The sequence below is a fragment of the Maniola hyperantus genome, chromosome 18, assembly GCF_902806685.2.
Source record: "Maniola hyperantus chromosome 18, iAphHyp1.2, whole genome shotgun sequence".
In the NCBI taxonomy this organism is placed as follows: Eukaryota; Metazoa; Arthropoda; class Insecta; order Lepidoptera; family Nymphalidae; genus Maniola; species Maniola hyperantus.
In genome coordinates this window covers 3,860,377-3,876,069 of record NC_048553.1, presented here as the reverse complement: position 1 = coordinate 3,876,069, position 15,693 = coordinate 3,860,377, and the positions used below count along the sequence as shown (strand labels likewise).

Genomic DNA, 15,693 nt, shown 5'->3' with positions numbered 1-15,693 from the left:
CAACGGGTGGGATTAGAACCGGCGACCTTTCGGTTTTCAGTCCGCTCCTTTAACCGTTGAGCTATCGAAGCTCTTATTACTTTAAGCGGTGGTAGTAGGGCCCCAGGTCTCAGCCGGGCTTACGTGATTAATACTTATAAATAATAAATAAACCACCCTGTTGAAAATTTAGTTTGGGCTACTTGTTTTGCAAACACTACACGCCTCGTATTCAGACTGGACTACTCAGCTAGCATTCCTCTAGCCTCCTCAAGGGTGTACTAAATCAGTGGTTAAAAACATTCGCAGGCGTACCAGATCGCAACGCTGATAAAGGACTATATCGAGGCGGTGCGCGGGCCCGTGTTCCCCGCCGTGGCAGCGCCCGCGCGCGCCTCCTGACACCCGCCCGCCTAGTGCCAATGCTTCCACGTCGCGCACAAGCACTAGCCGCACTGCGCTAGTGCCGAGACAGCACTAGCCGTACTACACTAGTGCGTTGGTGCCGAGCCAGCACTGACCGTATTACACTAGTGCGTTGGTGCACGCAGCCGCACACTGCACCGATGCGGGTATGCGAGTATAGGTGGGAATGCTGAGCGAAATCCTGCGACTAATTTAACGTCGATTGACTTCAAAATTTTGTAAAGTTTTTGTAAAATTATCATGTATTTGTACAATTTTAAGAATTGCGTTTTGGATCTAATAAATAAATAGCTATATAGTTACTAGGCTTTGAAGATTAATTTCTCGAATAAAGCGACGTATTACATACTCATTGTTTAAGTCGCTCGGATTTCGTAATCAGCATTGGGGTAGTCATTGAATATAGAAGTAAATGTTGATATGATAATATTTATTATGACTTCTATGATATTATAGTATATTATTATAAAATGTATAATATAACGAACACGTAAGTTGAGACGGAAAAATAAGTAAGGTTGACGGGACTTAAACTTAGTAAACAAATACATCATACAGACACGAATTTAAGTAATTACACAAGTGGACTTTAGACAATTAGAGATTTTCACGCAAGAGCCGCGACCTGAATCTATCTTCTGAAGTCCTGACTGACTGAGTTATATATCAACGCACAGCTGATCAACGCAAACCACTGGTCGGATCGTGCTGACATTTTGCATGCAGATAGCAATTATGACGTAAAAATCCGCTAAGAAAAGATTTTTAAAAATTGCAACCCTAAATAGGGGTTCGAAATTTGTGTAGTCCACGCGGACGAAGGCGCGGGTATAAGATAGTTTCATATAAACTGGAGACTTCATGTAAGCGATTAGTTGTACAAGAATCGCGAGCTTTCTTATCATTCAAAGTATGTTTTGTATTAGACGAGAGATCCCGACCGAGTTGGTTAATGTCAAGAACCTTACAGAATAAGCGAGCGATAATTGTTGGGGGCCCGTATATAGGGTACACCCTAAATACGGGCCCCCAACAAGTAATACCTTTGTTAGTCTCAACTTATGTACTTGCAACTGTATTATTATAACGGTTCAAAATATATCGATTAAATGTGGCGTTTATGAATTAGTTAGCGAAATCTCGATGTTTATAAAATCAGTCTACATTTACTTCGGAGTACAAAGCGAGCAGATACAAGGTGGTGTTGGTCTCGAGTGTATGGATGGACGATATTCAGTTGCCAAGAGACGGGGAAGCAAAACTAAACAATAGAATATTTTTGGTAGACTCAAATAGCTCAGCGATAATCAATAGTCGTAATTTATATTACAATTTGTATGTCACAGGACCTGGGGCCCTAGTGTAACTATTCAAGTTAATTATAGATGCACCGCTCGACTGAGACGGCTCGTGGGGTAGGGCGCGGGTTGCTGGAGGGGGTGACAGCGTGGTTGAATTCCTTGATTTTTTGTCAACTGTCACCCGCAACCTGCGTTCTACCTCACGAGCCGTGTAGGTATACCTATATTAAAGAGACATGTGCTTTGGTATGGCTAGACAGACTTCGTAATTTAGATTAGTATTCGTTAGTAGACTACTAAAAGTTTTGCAGATTAACGGCGGTTACGCACTGATCCGATCCGAGTTCGTGAAAATACGTTCCTTTTTGTTTTGTATGGGAGCTTATGACATATTATATCGCAGATAATCGCTGGTATTTTCACGGATGACGGATAGAACTCGGATGGCGGAAGTGCAGTGCGTAGTCGCCGTAATAGATAACTCCGTTGTCACGTTTAAGGTCTTCGCATGACCACTTCTTTCAATGAAATATTGAAAAGGATTGTAAGGAGCACGATATAAAGCTCACATTTATATGCTTCACTAGTCGAGTCGGAATGGATTCGGCGTCGAGTCTGTGTAATGTGCAAAGCCTTAACTTGAAAACTTACACTCTGGGCTCATTACCACTTTGTGATTGAGTGAATGTTCAATACATTTATATTTTATTTTTTCAAATATTTTAAAAGAATGTGTATTGCGTTTGTGCTTCCTATATCCTATCTTCCAACTCGATAGCTGACTTATGTTAAGAAAACTTATAGACTAGTTTTTAGAAAATAAGAACTACAAATAAAAAATACTTATTAGTGCAATTGCACCAAACAACATTTTCTTTTCATTCGGGAAAATGTATCAATTAAAATCTTCATTTTAACAGTCATCTACCATCTATCTTTACTTATCACAAAGTGGTGTTAAGGGTCTTCGGTAAAATATGTCAGTATTAATGTAAACTATAATTCGTGTTACGTGAGAAATTCATCAGTATAGTGTTAAAGTGTTAAAATTGTTAAGCTGTTTTCGATGATAGATAGTGATTGTATTTCAATCTTTTTCCCCCTCTTATTCGATGGTTAACTATTAAGGAGTCCCATTCAGGCGGCATTTTAACACACAAATGAAATCATAAATTCGATCTTAAGTACAGGTACTATATGAAAACTGATTTCATAATTTAGGATCGAAATCGTACTACTTTGAGTATTTTAACTAAAGATCAATCTTTCTAGCACTAAACTTTTGATTATCATATTGCGAATGTTGTAATTAGCTGAATTTAGACTCGGTATCTATCAAAGCAGATGGGCGTCGATGTGCTTAGAAAACCAATCAGATTTTTAATAGATGACGAGGATTAAATATTTTAGACTAGATTGATTTACTAAACACATCTCTGCTCTGCAGCACTTAAGTGCTAAGATACCTACAAGTATATTTTAGCTAATAGTGAAAAGTTTCAGCCAATGGAGAGTTACATCGCACTCGTTAAAAATGTTAGAGCCAATCGATTGTGTCTAAAATGCCACTGAAGTAATTTAGCACTAAGCCGACCCACTCTTAATTCTAGACCTTTCCTAGACTATAAATTGTTTAGACATCCCATAGCGAAATAGACTTTATTCCCCGTAACTATAAGATATATTCATATCAGCCTTAAGAATTCCTAATCCGTTATTTCCTTCGCTTCGAATCTTCCTGTACTGTTGAGTACGTAGCAGAGTATATACTTGTTTTGAAATGTTTGCAGTATCGTATGTTTATCCTGAAGTCTTGATTTGTGCCTTGTAAGGCGGCGATCGCGTTGCTGACCACACTGAGTCTGACCATAACGTTTGAAAGAAACTGTGTACTTAATTGAATATGTTCTTTATAGATGGGGAACAAACAATTCAACTTCGAGTTAGGCACACGCATTGACAACAATCTCGTAATTTAAAATGAAAAAAAACAACTGTTACTGAACGTTTATTAATTTGAAGACAGTCTTGTTTTCGATTGTATCTTAATTTTCAAAGCTGCAGATCTGGCACGAATAATATCCTGCATACTGTCATAGGAGCATATAGGAGTGATTATTGTCCTAAGATAGCGGGCGGGAAATTTTTCATACTAGATCTGCTGAGTGCTGGTGTGAGAATTTCGAGATGAAAATCAAATGATCAAATTAGTAATGAAGTGGATGAATTATTAAAATTATAACACGACATTTACTTTGAATTACCGTATTTCAATTCAATACGTAGGTATTTTCCGTCAATTACATAATTTCGTGTAATATTCCAGGCCAGTTAGTCGGCACACGTCATCGCCCGCGTGTATTCAGTGAGCCAATTGTGCAAATTATTGTGACTAAAAAAATTAAATGACTGTTCCAAATATATCTTCTATCATGCATATTATTATGGTTATATTGCACAATGTTATGTCTCAATATTTTATAACAAAAACATATACGATAATTATGTAGATTTTACTGTAGTAAAGCATTTTATGCTTGGAAGTTATGCTAAAGTAAATAATGATTCTATACATAGATATCTTTAAAGTTAAGGCCTATTCGGTGCTTAGATAATAATTAATCATTGCTTAGTTTGTGTTTCTGATCTCATATTGAGTATTATTTATTTAGATGCCATATTTCGTTAAGCACAAGCAATATTTCATTAGGGTTTTTTAATTTATTTTTTTATTTTTGTGTGGTACTTTTTGTATATAATTGACAAACCAAAGAATCATCCCTTTGGATATTTTGACAAATTTCGAATAAGTTTAGTTAATTTTTGTACTATTAGGTACTAAATATTATGTATATATTTTTCTCTTTAGTTTAATTTACCTTAGTCTAATTATGAAAAGAATATAATATAGATTTATTATAAGTATTGATTTGGACAAAATTTAATCTAAATTACTTCAACATACGAGACATTAAAACACAAAATGTGGAGTGAAAATATTTGTATATGTAATATTCTCTTAAATATTTGTAACAACAATATATCGAAATAAAGCTTCTCGAATGTTTTGACGTCATATTATTGTAAAATGGAAGATCTGGATCTTATGACTATGATGAAACCATGAAATAAAATTATTAAAAATATGTTTAGTTAAGCCATTAAATCCATATTGATAGAATTTTATTATTTATGTGTATTTTTAAAGGATTTTCTAGTACTTTTTCGACTTGCATAATGGTTCACGTATTCTCTCATTTTGTACGTCGTGAATGTGTTTGTTGTTCAGACACGGTGTGTATAGGCCGCGACAGGTCGAGATGGCAATCGGAGTATGAAGCGGGGGGACGCCCCGCACGTCACCCGCGCTCGTCCGCACTGGGTTAGCGCGGGAGCTGTGCGGGGCATTCCCTCCCCAATTGCCATTTCGACCTGTCGCGAACTATACAATTACATGTGTGCGTGTTCCGAGTGAGACACACAACTAAGCTGCGTCTTTACGATGTCGCGCACACAATCACATACAAATCAGTAGATGATATTTCTATGCTAAGATAATACAGAGTGCACAATTTGTTTCGATTTGGAAGTTCAATATTATCTGCACCTATAGCAACAAACCTGTGATTAATATTACCGTAGCTGGCAGGAAATATTGTACATCAACCTTTAGAAAGAGATTTCGGCTTTGTAGAGTGTTGTCTCTGTCACTCATACCTAGGTGACATTTTGTGGGTCGCAACGACAGAGACAACGCTCTTCGAAACCGCTATCTCTTTCTAAAGGTTGATATACAATATTTCCTGATGACTACTGTACCATTGGTATTATGGGCAATTCATAGTACTCTAATTATAAAAGTTCTATTCCTTTATTGATTAATAAAATACGCAGTTATTTAATACATACTAAAAATTGCTGAAACAGCAGAGATTGAACCTGCATCCCTCTGGCTATCGCGCGGTTCCTTTAGGGTTCCCTTAGTAATAGCGAATCCCTGCCGATTCCGCAATTTTTAGTATAAGTATTAAAACATACTTCGGAATTTCCTTCAAGTGTGGGTACACAATACTTAAATAAAATTACAAAAATCTTATTAGAACTATATTAGGCAATATTGGCAGAACGTGAGCCAATTGTCACATTGTCATAGTTTGATACTATAAGGTGCAGAATTCATGAAAGGTCACTATATTGTAAGAAATAACAATAAGTTTCACTTTATTTTAGATGTAAGATTGTATCCTAAGGAACAAGACAAACTAGTTCGACGTAATATTATGCAATTGCAATGTATGTACGCATTTAACGTGCGACGTATGTTTTGTAGACCAGATTAATGCTGTGTCGATTTGCAGTGTATAAGAATAGTTTGTTTCTTCACATGTGTTCATATAAAAATGACAAATGTCGATGCATTGCATATTACGTTGTGTATGCCGAACAAGTGTGTCTTTCCCTTTACTGTAACCACCACTGTACAAGTCCAGTACACAGTCAACGGTCACAAGCTAACTGCCCAAATAGACTGAAGTGTCCAAATATTTTGTCCTTTTTTGACAGATTGTTTTTGTTACATACTTACATATGAATTTTTACACTATTATTTGAATGCCAAATAAATATAATATAAATGAAAGATGTGATATGTGTTTCATTTTATAATTAAATCTTATAATAATATACATAAGCAATATTTCAATTATTACAGTTACTGCGTCACTAATCCTAAATAGTCGTCCATTAATGTTCCAATCGCAAACTGGAAAGAAATAAAATGAAACGGTCATTTCATAAACCTCATTGCCAACCAATAGATGTACATTGCTGGACATGGATCTCTTATCATGATCAACCCATCGACGGCTCACTACAGAGCACGGGTCTCCTCTCAGTGAGAAGGGCCATAGTCTACCATGCTGGGCATGTGTGGATTGGTAGACTCTAGGTAGGATCTTCCATATGCCATAGTCCATAAAGATGAAATTGTTGTGAACTTTTGCAAGTAACGAAAAAGTTGCATGCATGTTTGGATGGAAGACTAAAAGTGTTCAGTCTTTTATAAATGTAAAAGTGTGTCTGTCTGTCTGTTTGCTAGTTTTTCACTGCCCAACAGTTAACCGATTTTGGTAGAGAGTTAGCTTACATCCTGGGGAAGGACATAGGCTTTTTATCCTGGAAAATCAAAGAGTTCCCACGGGATTTTAAAAAAAAAATCCACGTGGACGAAGTCGCAGGCGTCATCAGTAGGTAAATTACACTTTTTGATGGTCGGTTGTTGGATTAGTTCAATTTGGTAGTGAGCATAACTATCCATCAGTCAGTAAGACATCCAGTTATAATATGTATAATATTTATTTTACATTATCATGAAAGCATGTTCAAAACAAAATAATAGGTACTTACAATACCAGTAGCATCAACCCTAGTTCCCACTATCTTCAATCGGATGACATCCTCCTCCTGTATGACATTGTCTTCCTGTTTGCTCTTGTAGCACGGGGGATTCACATTGGGGCAGAACTCCATATCTGCCGGAATTGACTGCAATACAACAATGATAAGGTTTAAAATAAGCTGTGATAGCCTAGTTGTTAAGATGTCAGCCTTCTATTTGGGTGGTCTGGGGTTCAATCATGGGCACACACCTCTTAACATTTCAAAATTATGTACATTTTAAGTAATCAATTATCACTTGCTTTAATGGTGATAGAAAACACTGTGAGGAAATCTGCATCACTTGGCCAGAGTAGTAGATATTATTTACATAAACAAACCATTCTCATTCTAAGAGAAGTCCAGTGCTCAGTAGTGAGCCAGCAATAGGTTAATCATTTGGTGATGACAACAATAGCAGGTTAATTAAACAGTAGGTTAATTTTCTAAAAGTAGTTTTAACAACAAACAAACAACATCTTTCTATTATTAATGATTTTTTTATACTTACATGATGTGAAATAAAACAGCTAAGTGGACCTATTTGTGCAAACATTCCAACCTGTAATATAATAAGAATCAATGCTTTTATTTTTGTCATATTATATTGTAATAGAATGTGTAATTTTGTAAAAAAAAAATTTAGGTATGTTTCACTGAGATGACCCATGAAGTAGGCACAAGTTGCAGGACATAGGTGACAATATGAAAATCAATTAATCCAAAGTCAGTGTCACCCTCCTGCAACCCACACCCTACTCCACGAGCAATAGCAGTCAAGCAGTACACCTAACATGAGGACGTAGGCTGATTAAAAAAGCTATACTAAAGTACTGTAATCACGTCTGAGATAGCAATAGGACGACATAACGATGAATAACATGACAATTACCATTGTTTAGTAGTCAATATTTGTATAAACCGCTCAACAATATTTGTATTAAACGTTTGTTATGTGAAAACAAGTAAATAACTAATGAGAAATACAATGATGCCACGAATTCTCAAAGTTTGTCTTGCAACTAAAGTTGTATTTCTTGAAAAAACTCGGCTACACGCTAAGGGACAAAAAAATAGGTTAGCTGCGTCTTTGTTTATCACATTAGTAACTTTATCTGTGCTCTCTTTTTACTGTGAATGAGAAAGCAAATGTTCCTTTGCCTAGATTTTTTACTCCGTCTACGCATGACGAGTTATAAGTTGCCATACCTTATTAACTTGTGTAACTATAGCATCAAGGACTTCTCCTTTGAATGGCCTGAACACTATAGCTTTATATTTGACAGGGTATACCACAAATCCTTGACCAGGCTGGATGAGGCCTGCTCCTATGCTATCTATTGTTGTCACTGCTATAACAAACCCATATCTACAACAAAAGATGTAAGATAAGACCTTTATAATATAGTCCTTCCAACTAAATTTCAGCTGGGCCATCTCCATCTGCGTAGGAGATATTATAGTGCACAGCAGCACAGGTATGTGTGCAAACACAAGTGCACTCTTTAGTTCCTCACTGTCATAGCCGACGTCATGGGATGGAAATCCGACAAGACCAGAGAGATTTAATGCAGGACCAAAGAGCGTCATGTGCTCTCCAAGGCATAGGGGCGAAACACTGCCAGCTTCCTAACTCTGAGCTAGGACTAAGAGATTTCTAACAGAAAACCCAATACCTATTTAAGTTCAACTTGAGAATCGAACCCATTACAACATCATCTGCTGTTGAACCTATCTAACTTCATACAGTATACAAGGCAATACATAGGCTATTACCACTACTAGGTACAATTATATTCTTCATTGCAGTTTATACAGAAAAATCTAGCAATCTCACTGTATTAATATCTTAAGAAAATAGCCATTATGTAGTTAATGGAAGATGTTATGACTCTCAGCAATGAGGAATACCACTCAAGAGAGATCTTCTATCACCATCACGCTGTACAACCTTGTGTGCTTATATTGATAAGTAGAATGTAGTATGATTCATCATAAAATGTTATGGTAAACAAAGTAAGTAAAGATGCATTTTTGGATATGAAATCACAGTGAAACAATTTGGCAGGTTCCTATCCCATATTCTACGAGAGAGGAAGCCTTAAGAACGGCAGACTGAATTAACTGAAACAGTAGGAGCCAGGAGGTCAGTAAACCGAAATATAATACACTTACTTGCCTGTACATGTCCCTTCAACCTCTGTGTATAGCTTCTGTTTTACTGTATCTAGTAACTGGGGCCCAAAGTATCGAGGATGTAATAAGATCTCGTGCTCTAATGATATCTGCAAGTTTCAAGTAAAATAGTAAATTGGCGCTTCTTTTACACGGATTTTCGCTAAAGCCTAAATGAATAAAAACTTACGTGATAAAACATTGTCAATAGAATGTTATATTCATCAATTCACTTTAATACATTATAGTTTCAGAAACAAAAACATTTCATATTTTAGTAAAAAAGATTTATTAAGATTCAAAGTAGCTTGATGCCGCGCTAATCTGTCACTGTCAAACTGACATATATTTTTTTAATAATGATCATCACCACAGAGTACATTGAATTTGAATATATCATCACCGACCAGAAAAAAAATAACTATTTGCATCCCAAATTTTAGCCCAATCCGTCCAGTAGTTTGAGCTGTGCGTTGATAGATCAGTCAGTCAGTCAATCACCTTTTTTGCCTTTTCTTCTCATAAATATTTAGATTTCTTGACGACTCCCAGAAGCAATAATAATTACATACCTACTCTTTGAATCATACTCCGGGGAACAATTATTGATCTGTGGTGGCGGTGGATTACTCATACATTTACTCTGTGGATTACTCAAAAATGCCAAATGAATGGCTGTGTAGTGTGTATTCTTTGATCGAAATAGAAAATGGCAAAAACTTACGATTATTTATTTAAATTACTTTTAATAGGTGATTCTGGAGTGGGAAAAACATCTATACTATTTAGATTTTCCGAAGATGCATTCAATATTTCATTTATATCCACAATCGGTAAGTGGTCCCAGTCTTTGTATCCAAAGGTTATTGTCAGAAAAGTTGTATTTTTTATACGTAATTGTCATCGAACAAGATTTTTTGTTGTATTGTTTGATTTTTTCGTATCAATATGTTCCGAGGAAGGGTGCGGTTCTCTGTTTAACGAAGCCCTTAGTGAGTTAAACGAGTGAACATTTAATGACATCATACCATCATCATACACTAATTTTAATTAATTGAACCTAGTTTACCAGTTAACTTGTTTCAGGTATTGACTTCAAAATTCGGACAATAGACCTCGATGGCAAAAAAGTAAAGTTACAAATATGGTATGTTTTCATTCATCTTTTGTGCCAAAGTGTAAAACAATAGTTTATTGGCTATAATATAATAATTGGCTCATTGTGTATTTGTTTAAGGGATACGGCGGGTCAGGAAAGGTTCCGCACGATAACGACGGCTTACTATCGAGGTTCCATGGGCATTATGTTGGTTTATGATGTCACTAACGAAAAGAGCTTTGAAAATATCAAGAATTGGATCAGAAACATTGAAGAGAATGCCAGTGCTGATGTGGAAAAAATGATACTTGGCAATAAATGTGATTTAGATGCTAAAAGACAGGTAAAGCTAATTACCTATTTAAAAATGTATGTCCAGTTTTTATAAATAGACGGATCATTATAAATAAACTGGATAGGCAGTTTTATGTAACTTAAAGATAAAAGCACTATGGAACAATAGGAGGAAACTGGTTTTCCTCATTTCATTATAACAATGTTTTGTATTGATAAATGAAACTGTGTAAATCAATTGGTTTAGCTTAGTGTATTTGAACTACAGGCCATTTTGTGTAAAATCAGTGATTTATTTATTATTAAAAGTAAAAATGCCATTTGCGCAATGTTCGCTGTGGTTTAGATTTGAATATTTTGTGTGTGTTGTTAATTCCTAGCACAAATTACTATTTACGAAATAAAAATTATTGTTGTATTATCTTCAATGGTTGTACAAAATTTAAATATTTCATTTACAGGTTTCAAAAGAGAGAGGCGAACAATTAGCAATAGAATATCAGATTAAATTTGTAGAAACATCAGCAAAAGACTCATTAAATGTTGAGTATGCATTCTACACGCTAGCAAGAGATATTAAAGCAAAGATGGAGAAAAAACAGGTATGATTGTACAAATAAAAAATTACCTTTTTTCTTATATACAAATTAATATTTGTGTATCTGTTTACTACCTGTGTTTGCACAACATTTACCTGATTTAATTGAAACTTCGTGTAGTTGTTGTTGGGATTTATGGAAAAGTTTTCTGATGTAGTACCATCAATATAAAACAATATATATATATAGGTGGTGTGTGAGTCACATTACATAAAAACAATCTTTTTTAATATAAGATTAAGGCAAGACTATTATTTTAAAAAAAGGCTACAAGACAGAATTATGAGAAAAAGGTATATATGTAATAATATTTAATTGAAAAGAAAATAAAATGTTAGATTTAATGATAGTATATGTTCCTTCTATTTTAAATTGTTGTATTTCTTTTGTTTCATGCCAAACTTGATAACAGAAGGTAAAATACTGTGTTTTGTTGTTGTTTTGCTAAAAGTTGCTGTTGTTGTGATAGAACAAATTAGTTGTTTTTGAGTTAAATAACTTCATCAAGTCATTTGAATAAGCTTGCAACAAAGATTCTTACCGCACTGAGGATTTTTACTGAGCGATTTTATCTGCAGAATTCTGTGACACATTATAGAAATTGTATGGAGTCGGACACACTCAAAATACGCCCGAACGGCTTCATACAGTTCCCAAGTCACAAAATGCTGCCGAAATAAATCACACAGTGAAACACAGTGCGGACTTACCTTTGTTCACCCAAAAGCATAAAAGAATTTGTACATTTGAAATCATCCTGTAAGCATGATAAAAATTAATCAACAGTGTTTTGCATTAAAAGCAAGGATGTGTTGATGACTCAATGCCTTTATCTAATAAAAAACCTAACATTGCTTATTCATATTCTGATTGGAATTAATCATGCACATAAATTCCTGTAAAGAGATTTTTTTAATTCTTTTATTGAGAAACATTTTTTAAATATACTGTACCTATAAAGTTATACACCTACATTTATTTAAAGGTCAAAATAAATCATTAATAATTAATTAATTCTAGCAATAATTAAGTGCATGTAGCAGTGTTAAGTATTATTTAATGCTGAACTTATAACTTCAAAATGTGTTCACACTTACTAATACTCATAAAAATAAAATAATAAATAAAGTATTGGCTAGTGTGAAAATGCTCAGTTTTTTGATTAATCATTGCATGCACAGGTGTTTAATAATGTACCAGAGAAAAGACAAACATTTTTGTTTATTCTTATGATTTATTTATAACAATCGCTCTGTCGAATCAGTATAAACATTTTCTTTCTAGCAAGTTCCAGGTTTTAAGTGCCAGTTGAATTAGTTTTATTATAGAAACTGTTTTTATTTAAAAAGTAATGAAATAATGGTATTAGTTACATTACAACTCTTCATTTGATTAGAACTAAATAAGTATTTTTAAATTAGATGATGCCCACAACTTTTGTGGAGTGGATTTAGGTTTTAAAAATCCAGTGGGACTTCTTTTATTTTCTGGGATACAAAATATTCTATGTCCTTCCACAAGATGCAAGCTGTCTCTGTACTAAACACCAAAATCAATTAAACAGATGAGCGGTGAAAAATTAACAGACTTTTGTAATAATAATTATTATAATATTAAGTATGGATTATTTTTTAACTTATAGGTAGTTGCTTGAACAGGAAGAATATAAAATAGACCTGTTATGATACAAATAAAATTGTAACTTAATTAATTATTTATAAAAACTTATACTATACTTAATTGTAAAAACTATATAACTATATTATACTTAATTGTAAAAACTTATTAGTTTTTACTCAAATAGTCCATGTTGCTCAATGAGATGTGTCCATGAATCTATTTTCATCTTGTTGAACCAACTTTGATGAAAATTAAGAATCTTTTAACTTTTAAATGGATTGAAAAATAAGCAATTCATATCTACAAACACTTTCATTATTACTGAAACATCTAGCATTTGCAATAATTTACTTATCCAAAATTTTACGAAATTAAAGATTAATATAATATAAACTGTACAAGGTTATTTGTTTGATGAAAGACTATTATTAAGTATACCAAGTATTAAATAAGAGAGGTGCTAAAATGTTATTGTCATTAGATATGGTAAAATGTAGGTATTTCACGAGTCTTATCAGAGTTATATCATATTATCAGTGTTTGATGTTATGTTGTTTAGCGCGTACCTTGCCTGGTATCTTTATTGGTAGATCAATTCAATCGATTGATTCATTTAGAGCCCAGCCTTATATGTACATAAAACATTTACACTTCGCTTGGACACCTAGACTATTTTGTAAATCAAATAGATCTATCTATTAGATAAAATTACAGCTAAATAAATCAATGAGCAGATCTGAACTCATAGGTATCTTACATCTGTGGCAGAATGCAGTACATTCACAACAAAGTACATAACCCAATAACTTTAGTGTTACCGGTAATTTTTATAGGCTAAATGTTAAATTCCTAGATATTTCAATGATTAACCTAAGTATCACTGATAATGGTTTGGTGCCAACTGACTAAGGGAATTAAATTAAACCTTTACTTTGTTTGATTCGATGAAGTAGGCGACACTTGCGCACTGCTTTGTACAAAAATGTATGAAGCTGCATCACTCTCCATAAATTTCTATTCAAAGCAGGGTGCACCGACGTCGTGTCGCCGTTGCGTGCCATAAAATAAAGTTGACGTAACACATACAATACAGAATAGAGTGAAACATAGGTGTTGCATCCTTTGTTGATCTAATCTCAGCTTTATTGACTTAAAATACGATCGCTTCTCATGTTCGCAGAGAAGTGCGAGAAGTTTTCTGACAGGCAATTTCTGATAATATGTGGCTGCTCTTAATGTTACGCATTTTCCCTAACTCACATTACCTACCTACGTTTCCAGGAGGCGAGTAACCCGCCTGGCAACAGAAGTGGCGTGCACACTCTGAAGGACAACGACCGGCAACGCAAGCCCACGTCGTGGCTCTCGCGTTGCTCCCTGCTCTGACGCCCGCGCCCATTCCCGCGCCATATACTCACCTACTAAAGCCATGTTGTCACTGGTAAACAATCACAATCACAGTTATTGATACATTGGGTAACTACCTCAAAAAGTTGTTTGATAAAAATGAATTTGTATTCCCTCTATTCATATTTTTATACCCTGTTCATAGAGATGAGCTAATATGAAGCTAAGAAACCGCACGTCATTTGTCGCAGATAACAGACTTAGGGCACGTTTACGTTGCGACCAAAATCGCAGTCTTAACTGTCCCTCTCTGTCCATATATTTTTATGCTCCTTACTTTTATTCTTACATTTTGATTTTATGTCAACTTGGCTTGGTCATTGGACCATGTTCTGTTTATTTCTAACTTGTAGTGTTTCTCATACATTCTTGTTATATTGTTGTTAATTGTTTCCTAACTACTAATGATTTCTTTATTATTACTTATAAAGTTTAAAATATCTCATTAATAATTTTATCTTGATACCGCACCAGCAAAGGCACATGCACAAGTTAAGCAATTTTTATGGTGGTTATTGTGCGCAATATAGAGAAGCAGAGAGGCACAATTAAATTTTTAGGCAATGGTCACAATCATAGTGCATCCTTTTCACTTCTATACAATTGTGCGAGAGAGACCATCCTATGTTAGCTCAATTCAACGAACAAGGCATAATTAATACACAAAAATATATTTGCATGCTTCTTGACTTCATTTATAAGAAAGTTTCAGCTGTTTGAATAACAATTTTAAAATGTTTAAAATAACTTAACAATTATTCATAGTGAAAATGTTTACGGGTGATTACTGGCTGAAGGGAGCGTGGGCTGTCAAGTGTCAACCCACCACTATATTTTTCGACTTACAATTTTAACTGGTGCAACTCCACACGGGGATCAGAATTGCTTTTGTATTTTTATATACGATCCTTTGTTCAAGGTTGTTCAATTACTTAAATACAGATAATTTGTTTGCTTTATGCAAATCCAAAATGTCACGAATTCACTTCAAAATGACTATTTTTTAGGTCCGATAATAATTTGGAAATTGGAATGTTGCGTTTGTTTTGTCAAACATCTAGATCAGTATTTTTTGTCTTTAAATATAATGTTGGGAGTAATTTGTAAATTCAAAAACATTCTGTGACAATTCTTGTTATTTAATTAGGCAATTTTTTTTGGTATTATTGTTGCAATACAAAAAATGGTTTAAAGGATATTATTAATTCAATAGATTATTATTATTAGCTGTATTTTTCTTTTGCTATTTTAATTAAGATTATATTATTATATATTTTAATGTAATATATACCTACTACATATTTAATTTGAATAAACAGTGCTTTTTTAATGTTTTTCTTTGATTTTAAAATAAAAC

The 15,693-nt window shown here is 34.2% G+C and overlaps 3 protein-coding genes across 3 annotated transcripts in view; 2 read left to right on the top strand and 1 right to left on the bottom strand.

Moving 5' to 3' along the window:
- Myo81F (Myosin 81F) overlaps window positions 1-6,349 on the top strand; it is a 102,356-nt gene extending 96,007 nt beyond the window's left edge. The window contains exon 39 of the mRNA XM_034977823.2: window positions 289-6,349. Within this exon, the coding sequence (XP_034833714.1) occupies window positions 289-381 (93 nt within the window). The 3' untranslated portion in view covers window positions 382-6,349. The remainder of the gene's footprint in view (window positions 1-288) is intronic.
- Window positions 6,350-6,354: 5 nt separating this feature from the next.
- On the bottom strand, window positions 6,355-9,644 carry Polr2G (DNA-directed RNA polymerase II subunit Rpb7). Its single transcript, XM_034977834.2, has 6 exons — window positions 9,508-9,644; window positions 9,318-9,427; window positions 8,352-8,511; window positions 7,654-7,704; window positions 7,113-7,250; window positions 6,355-6,468 (listed from the first exon to the last, which is right to left on the bottom strand). The coding sequence occupies exons 1-6, from the start codon at window positions 9,517-9,519 to the stop codon at window positions 6,418-6,420; spliced, it is 522 nt and encodes a 173-aa protein (XP_034833725.1). The 5' UTR covers window positions 9,520-9,644; the 3' UTR covers window positions 6,355-6,417.
- A 305-nt stretch (window positions 9,645-9,949) lies between these two features.
- On the top strand, window positions 9,950-15,666 carry Rab8 (RAS oncogene family member Rab8). The gene is made up of 5 exons (XM_034977998.2): window positions 9,950-10,150; window positions 10,404-10,464; window positions 10,555-10,759; window positions 11,172-11,312; window positions 14,211-15,666. Exons 1-5 carry the CDS (start codon window positions 10,027-10,029, stop codon window positions 14,313-14,315), a joined length of 636 nt encoding a protein of 211 aa, XP_034833889.1. The 5' UTR covers window positions 9,950-10,026; the 3' UTR covers window positions 14,316-15,666.
- Window positions 15,667-15,693: the final 27 nt, after the last annotated feature.